Source organism: Hippopotamus amphibius, chromosome 11 (assembly GCF_030028045.1).
Source record: "Hippopotamus amphibius kiboko isolate mHipAmp2 chromosome 11, mHipAmp2.hap2, whole genome shotgun sequence".
Taxonomy (NCBI): domain Eukaryota; kingdom Metazoa; phylum Chordata; class Mammalia; order Artiodactyla; family Hippopotamidae; genus Hippopotamus; species Hippopotamus amphibius.
This window is the reverse complement of record NC_080196.1, coordinates 43085298-43092848: the sequence shown is the minus strand read 5'-3', so window position 1 is coordinate 43092848 and position 7551 is coordinate 43085298. Positions and strand designations below refer to the sequence as shown.

The 7551-nt window shown below is 51.8% G+C and overlaps 2 protein-coding genes across 3 annotated transcripts in view; both read left to right on the top strand.

Moving 5' to 3' along the window:
- Positions 1–4651, top strand: part of RPS18 (ribosomal protein S18) — a 141329-nt gene extending 136678 nt beyond the window's left edge. The window contains exons 1-6 of one of the 2 annotated variants that reach the window (XM_057699220.1): positions 44–121; positions 587–685; positions 3926–4012; positions 4098–4199; positions 4307–4398; positions 4535–4651. In XM_057699220.1, the coding sequence (XP_057555203.1) occupies positions 119–121; positions 587–685; positions 3926–4012; positions 4098–4199; positions 4307–4398; positions 4535–4610 (459 nt within the window). In that variant the 5' untranslated portion in view covers positions 44–118 and the 3' untranslated portion in view covers positions 4611–4651. Of the gene's footprint in view, positions 1–43; positions 122–585; positions 686–3925; positions 4013–4097; positions 4200–4306; positions 4399–4534 lie in introns of those variants that run through there. The other variant, XM_057699221.1, reaches the window with a different exon arrangement.
- Positions 4652–5143: 492 nt separating this feature from the next.
- On the top strand, positions 5144–7004 carry B3GALT4 (beta-1,3-galactosyltransferase 4). The gene is made up of 2 exons (XM_057699211.1): positions 5144–5397; positions 5549–7004. The coding sequence occupies exon 2, from the start codon at positions 5572–5574 to the stop codon at positions 6706–6708; it is 1137 nt and encodes a 378-aa protein (XP_057555194.1). The 5' UTR covers positions 5144–5397; positions 5549–5571; the 3' UTR covers positions 6709–7004.
- The last annotated feature ends 547 nt before the right edge of the window (positions 7005–7551 follow it).

Genomic DNA, 7551 nt, shown 5'->3' with positions numbered 1-7551 from the left:
GCACAGCGCCTCACCAAGATCGCTCCGCCCCTTCCGCCGGGTAGCTATATAAAGCTATTACGTCACTTCCGTTCTCTCTTCCACTAGAGGCCTGCACGCCGCCGCTGGGGCCGCAGCCATGGTAAGACTGGAATAGGTGCGGGGATCTGGCGACATCGGAACCGGGGCGGGGAAGGTCTACTGTCAGGGGGCTGAAAATGACCTATCCTGAGGGCCTGCAACTTTCTGTGTGGAGCCTTGGGTCGCGCCCCTGGAAACGGACGATTAAAGACATCTAGTTAGGGGACTGGGGCCAGAGGAAGTCACCCTCCGGGCGCTGGAAAGCCTTAGGCGTGCGTGGGGACCTCCGGCCTTCGCCACTCAGTGTACTTTGGGAACAGGCAGGAGACGTGCTTCCTCCCGGAGATGGCGTTTTCCCAAGCTTGAACAACTGATATTCCTGCTGTCTCAGGACTGAGGAGTTCGTTGTGTCGTGAAAACCTGGCGGGGGCTTCTTGCTCCCTGTGTGACAAGCTTAACGCTCGTGTTAGAGGTTACGGTTTGATGGTAGTTCACGGTGTCTGATTTCTTTCCCAATCTCTACCAGTCTCTAGTAATCCCTGAGAAGTTCCAGCATATTTTGCGAGTACTCAACACCAACATCGATGGGCGGCGGAAAATTGCCTTTGCCATCACTGCAATTAAGGTAAAGCAAGGACTAGAGAATATAAATGAAACTGGGTTGTTAACACCTGAGCTGTAAGTGAGGCAAGATGGAGGAAGTCCCAACCAGATCACCTCACCTCGGCTGCTGCGTAAAAAAAGAATGGTTAGGAGAGCAACTAGTTCCCTTAAACCCTTACCACATTTGACCCAAAAGATAAGTGATAAAAGCCAAAGAATAGTTTCAGGTCAAGCCAAGATGTTTCACCTAGGGGGTGGGGAATGGGTTTGGTTGTTTACCTGAATTCACTAAAACTTTCCTGGACCATCAACGCTAGATTTGGTTTCTGCCCCTCTTCCCCCAGTGCATCATAGCAGCAACCCTTCCTGGGAAATGTGAAGGGTGAGTAGAAATGCCAAGCGATTCCGAGTGTGAAGAAACCTGTAGTTAGGCAATGGGAGGTATCATGGCACTAGTCAGATGCCAGAGGTGAAAGTCATTGCCCCTTTACAGTTGAAGTGAGAACCAGTACTTGGATCATCTTGTGAATTACATCAGTGAATGCAAGCTTGGATATTCCCTTAACCAGCCTAATGAACTGGCCTTCCAGATGGGGACGTTATTCTTATACTTTTAAAAAAATTTTTTTTGTTTAATTGTGGAAATGACTGCTTTTCCTAGCAGTAATGTTTACACTCCGTGGGACTAGGGATAGGCTTTCTTGCTTACAATCCCCAGAGGACAGTATAAGTATTTTATAGATAGGTTGTTAATTTAAAACAGTAAGTCATAAGTTTTTCTTTATACGGTCCATCACATTTACTTTTTCATTCTGTAATTCAAGGAGCACAGCTTTCATTCTTAAATGGTACATATGACGAGCACTTCTGTGCTGTGAAACTAGTGAGTGTGAAATACGGTACAGGCTTACCTCGTTTTATTGCACTTCACAGATAACGTGTTTCTTGTGGCAACCCTGTCTCAAGTAAATCAGATTTCCAACAGCATTTGTTCACTTGGTGTCTTTGTCACATTTTGGTAATTTGTGTAATATTTCAAACGTTTTCATTGCTGTATTTGTTACAGTGATATGATCAGTGACCTTTGATGTTCCTATTGCAAAAAGATTCAGACTTGCCGAAGGGTCAGGGGATGGTTAGCACTTTATAGTGATAAAGTATCTTTTAATTAAGGTATTTATGGTTTTGTGGGTTTTTGATTTGTTCTGTTTTGGTTTTTTTTGGAGACATAAGGCTATTGCTCACTCAATAAATTACATAACATACATGTGTTGGGAAACCAAAATATTGTGTAGCTCTATTGCAATATTCACTGCTTGGAGTGGTCTGGAACTGAGTCCTCTGTGTCTCAGAGGTTGCCTGTTCCCTTTTTAAAAGTTGCTAGAAGGCTTAGATGAGATAGTGAAAATAAAAGATGAGTGTGGTTAGTAGGATGCTTCTGTCAAACTCTTCCTCTGCCTCTTTGAAATTAACTAGTTTGGTATTTGTTACCTTAGGCATGTGTGGTAACCTTTGTAGTCAGCTTAAAATAGTTTAACCAAAGCAGTGTTTGGTACTTAGTAATTTGATAAGAAATCTCTTAAGGAACCTTCTTATCACTGGGTAAGATTATTCTAGAGACAGACAGGTACTAGGGGTTTTGCTAATTGTGTGGAAAGCCAGCCTTTGCTGGCTCTTCCTCTGGTGAGACAAGTGAAGCTTGCAGGTGGTCTTGTGTTAATCATCTGGAATGTAGGGTGGGGTGATACTTAGAAATTGGAAGAAAGTTGTCTGGCAAGGGAGGCCAGGTATGAGGAGGGGTTCCTCAAAAAATGTAGTTAAAGGAGCAAGGTTAATTGGCCAGGGAAAGGTGAAGTATTGAAACTGACACAAGCAGAAGAAGGTATTTACTGGGAGGTAATAACACATCTGCAGGATTATTCTGTGTCAGGATCCCTTTGTTGTTTTGTTTTCATTTGTACACTTTTGCTATGAATATTCCTTAAGGTTGGTTGTTCTGTCCTTCCTTTAAATCAGGATGGTAACTGTCTGTGAGTTGTTTGGAAACATGAAGGGGGTTGGAATTAGTTACAGTGAGTGGGTTTCAGAGGGTAATATGAAGTTAGTATCAGTTCTTCTATTATATGGTCCAAGCCCTTGGACTTACAAAGTTGAGAAAGTGATGGTTTCCTGTAGTGTACTCTTCTGGGTGGAGAGAACAAGGGTGGGCAGAGTAAAGGAGATCTGGAGGTCTAGCTTAGGAAGTTGGCAAGCCAGTATCTAAATAGGGTTTTCAAAAAAATCTTAGCTTGACAGCAACTATTTTAAGACCTTGTTTATGGAAAATTTTAAACACTTAGAAGCAAGGAAGAGAATTACTAGCCCCTGTGGAGGTATCATCTAGCTAAAAATTAGAAATCGTGTTTCATCTATGCTTTTCCCTACCCACTTGTACTTTAAAGTAAATCTCAGACATAATCTTTCAGTTCCAGATGCCAAACATCCTTGGTTTCCTTGTCTTACAGCTATATCATTCTAGTGTTTTGCCTCTTGTTGCATGACCTTGCCTCTGTGTCTTTGTCTTCTCCTTTTATAAGAAAACCAGTCATTGGATTTAATCTAGTATGACCTCATTTTAACTAATTATATTTCCAAATAAACTAACGTTTTGAGGTTCTGGATGGACATACATTTGGTGGGACACTATTTAACCTAGCACACAATCCTTCACGATCCACATCTGTTTGGCTTGTGAATTCAGGTGGCAGGGAGTACCAGTGGTGATGGTGATATGATGCCACTGATTTAAGCGTTTATTTTGATCCTGCAGTGACCTGCCTGAAGGATCATGGCCTGTGGCCCTTAGACATCGTGAGCAACTGACAGTTCTACCCCTTAACCCGGTTAATTCAGAAGACCCTAATCTTGCTACCTTGGTGCTACATCAGCTCTGAGGGGCATCCGCTTCATCCTCCACAGTGCAGAAATCAGGAGGAGCCATTCTTGGGTGCTGCTGCTGCATTATTTAACAGCAGCATTTACAACTGCATATGGGCAATGTGGGGACAAAAGATTCTACTTTCAGGGGGCCATCTGCCCCCAAGTTCTCTGTGGTCCAGCCCTGTCCCTGAACAGAACTTTCTCCTTTGATGATTAGGCTTTGTATCTGGAAAAGTATGAGACACTAGGTTATTTGGGGCCCTACCTTTGTGCTTTTTGAATCATGGGTCTATAAAGGAAACTCAAAAAATCAGACTCATCCGACTCCGAAACCTTTCCTCAGGGTGTGGGGCGAAGATATGCTCATGTGGTGTTGAGGAAAGCAGACATTGACCTCACCAAGAGGGCAGGAGAGCTCACTGAGGATGAGGTGAGGATAAGGAAGCGGGGGCTGGGGGTTGGGTCTGCCTGGGGCAGGCAGACCATCTAGACCTGACCCTTGTCTTGCCTGCCAGGTGGAACGTGTAATCACCATTATGCAGAATCCACGCCAATACAAGATTCCAGACTGGTTCTTAAACAGACAGAAGGACGTGAAGGATGGAAAATATAGCCAGGTGTGTACTGAGATGGGAGAGATGAGAGATAAGCAGGGCGTCCCATTAGAATTGGTCAGAGACCAGGGGGTAGGACAAACATCCCTCACTGTCTCCTTTGTGTCCAGGTCCTGGCCAACGGTCTGGACAACAAGCTCCGTGAAGACCTGGAGCGACTGAAGAAGATTCGGGCCCACAGAGGGCTGCGCCACTTCTGGGGGTGAGTGGAGGGGGGTGTGGGGAGGCTAATCTAGGTCTGTGCCTAGACTCCCAGGGAATTCTCATGCTCCATCTTTTCCCCGACGTTTGCTTTGTATGGTGTATGACCTGTGACCGTTCTCTTTTCTCATCTGCAGACTTCGTGTCCGAGGCCAGCACACCAAGACCACAGGCCGCCGTGGTCGCACCGTGGGTGTGTCCAAGAAGAAATAAATTTGTGGGCGTTGTCTGTTAATAAATAGTTTATCCAGTTATGGCTTCCTTCCTTGTGGTTCTTTGCATTTTTCTGGGGACTCTAATAGGGAATATGCTCTCACACTGGGCCCCATTGGTCATTTTCCCCTTTTGCTTGTACCCATTCAGCTGCCCAGACAGCGTCCGTGGGCTTGACTAAAGCTATGCTGTTGCAACTTTCCGCTACCGGAAGCAACCTTGTGCCTAGTGGTGCCCGGCGCTCCAGGGTGGGTGGGAGAAGCGACGAGCAACACGCTCGTCCTTGAGGGGGAGCTCTCACGCCTTGCAAGACTAGGCTCTCTCTTTGGCTTGCAGGGTGTTGAGGCGTGTGTAGGTAGTTGAGCCAGCGGGTTGCTATTGAGGTGAGTATTTGCAGATCTTTACCTCCCTAGGTTCTTGGAAGTTGGCAGAGTCTCTTCGGTGACCCGGAAGCGCTGAGTTCCGGCGCGGGGGGGGGGGGCGCGTGGTTGGGGGCGGGGGGACCGCTGCCGGGCCGACTGCGCGGCGTTCGCCCGCTGTGGCCGGGGCCCGCGGCTCCAGTTCCCTAAGTGCCCCGTCTCGGGAAAGACCCCGCTTCCACGCCACCCGACCCCTCGGGCCTGCGTGCCGCCCGCCGCGTGGCTGCGGAGCTTCCGGCGGGTTGCCGGGGACGCGCTCGCCGCGGGAGGGGCGGGCCTCGGAGGCGGCTGCCGCCCGCAGGGGAGGCGGCTGGTGCGGCGGAGAGCGGCCGGCCATGGAGCCGGGCCCCGGCGGTCGCGCCGACAAGGTAACCCGCGCCGCCTCCCGCGTCGGCACCTTCGGGCGCCGGTACGGGCCGCACCCTCCGCCCGCCCCAGCCCCGGCGCGGCCTCTTGGAGACCCAAGTGTGTGGGAGCTGGGCTGTCCGCCCTCTAACCGCGCTCCATTTTTTCCTCTAGGTCCCCTCCGACGGCGCCGCACCATGCGCCTCAGCTTCTTCCAGCGCTTTCTCCTGGCCGCCCTGCTGCTCGTGATCGTCTGGACCCTCTTCGGGCCCTCGGGCATCGGGGAGGAGCTGCTGAGCCTCTCGCTAGCCTCCCTGCTCCCGGGCCCGGCCTCGCCCGGGCCGCCCCTGACCCTGCCCCGCCTCCTTATCCCCAACGAGGAGGCGTGCGGTGGTCCCGGCCCCCCACCCTTCCTGCTAATCCTGGTGTGCACGGCCCCAGAGAACCTGAACCAGAGAAACGCCATTCGGGCCTCGTGGGGCCGGCTGCGCGAGGCCCGAGGGCTCAGGGTGCAGACTCTCTTTCTGCTGGGAGAGCCCAAATGGGACTCGCGCGGAAACCACCTGGCGCAGGAGTCAGCGGCCCAGGGGGACATCATGCAGGCGGCCTTCCAGGACTCCTATCGCAACCTCACCCTCAAGACCCTCAGCGGGCTGAACTGGGCCGACAAACACTGCCCGATGGCCCGCTACATCCTCAAGACTGACGATGATGTGTTCGTCAACGTCCCCGAATTGGTATCAGAACTGGTCCGGCGAGGAGGCCGCTGGGAGCAATGGGAGAGGGGCATGGGACCCCCGAGGAAGGTGAAGGTTGGAGATGAAAGGTGGGACGGAGGCCCCACCTTGGGGAGCCAGCCAGTGCCTCTCTTGTACTTGGGCCGCGTGCATTGGCGGGTGCACCCCTCTCGGACACCAGGGGGCAAGCACCAGATATCAGAGGAACAGTGGCCTCCCACCTGGGGCCCTTTCCCCCCTTACGCCTCAGGCACCGGGTATGTGCTGTCAGCTTCTGCTGTGCAGCTCATCTTGAAGGTGGCCAGCCAGGCACCCCATCTGCCACTGGAGGATGTCTTTGTGGGGTTAAGCGCCCGACGAGGAGGCCTCGCGCCAACCCACTGCGTCAAGTTGGCTGGTGCCACCCACTATCCCCTGGACCGGTGCTGCTATGGGAAATTCCTGCTGACATCCCACAAATTGGACCCCTGGGAGATGCAGGAAGCCTGGAAGCTGGTGGGTGGCTCTAATGGGGAAAGAACCGTACCCTTCTGCTCCTGGCTCCAGGGAGTCCTGGGCATCCTCCGGTGCCGGGTAATAGCCTGGCTTCACAGCTGAGAGGGCCTGGGGGCCCAGGAGAGGGGTGAGGAGCTGAGGGTCCAGCCAGCACCCTCACCTTCTCTCTCCCAGGCCCAAGGTAGGGGCCCTAACTGGCTGCAGCTGATAGTTGCCCCACGCCAGATGCTGAGTCCATCACTGAAGACTGAGGGATACGGGAGAAACCTAGGGGGCTGCCTGCCTGCCAGCCCCAAGGATGCTCGTCAGGAAGAGCCACACATGCTGGGTTGTTCTCTCCAGCCATGGCAGGGGAGGGGCACGAGCCCCTCAATAAACTCGTCTCTTTTCCTCTTTGAGTACAGTGTGGTCCTCGCCAGGAGTCTCAGATCACAAACCCGGGGAGCCTGAAGGCTACCAGAGCCTGCTGGATGGGAAGGACATCTCCAGGGACATGTGAGAGGCAGGACAGCCTCTCCCTGGAGGAAGGCCCTAGAGAGCCAGACTAAAGCCACAGCAACCACAAGATAGGGGTGAGGGTAGAGGCAAGACACAACAACCCCTCGAGTCTGAGAGCAGCCCCAGGCTGGACATGGGGAAGGGGACAGGTTCACGGGATGATCCAGGCATGTTATCCAAAAACCCAGCTTCCACTTTTTCAAGTTTTTATTTATTGACTTATTTTAGCTGCATTGTGCCTTCATTGCTGCACACAGGCTTTCTCTAGTTGCAGTGAGTGGGAGCTACTCTTCATTGTGGTGTGCAGGCTTCTTATTGCGGTGGCTTCTCTTGTTGCGCAGCACGGGCTCTAGAGCACAGGTTCAGTAGTTGTGTCGCAAGGGCTTAGTTGCTCCGTGGCATGTGGGATCTTCCCCGACCAGGCATTGAACCTGTGTCCGCTGCATT

Coding starts and splice junctions, on each gene's coding strand:
- B3GALT4 (XM_057699211.1), top strand. CDS start 5,572: ATGCGCCTCAGCTTCTTCCAGCGCTTTCTCCTGGCCGCCCTGCTGCTC.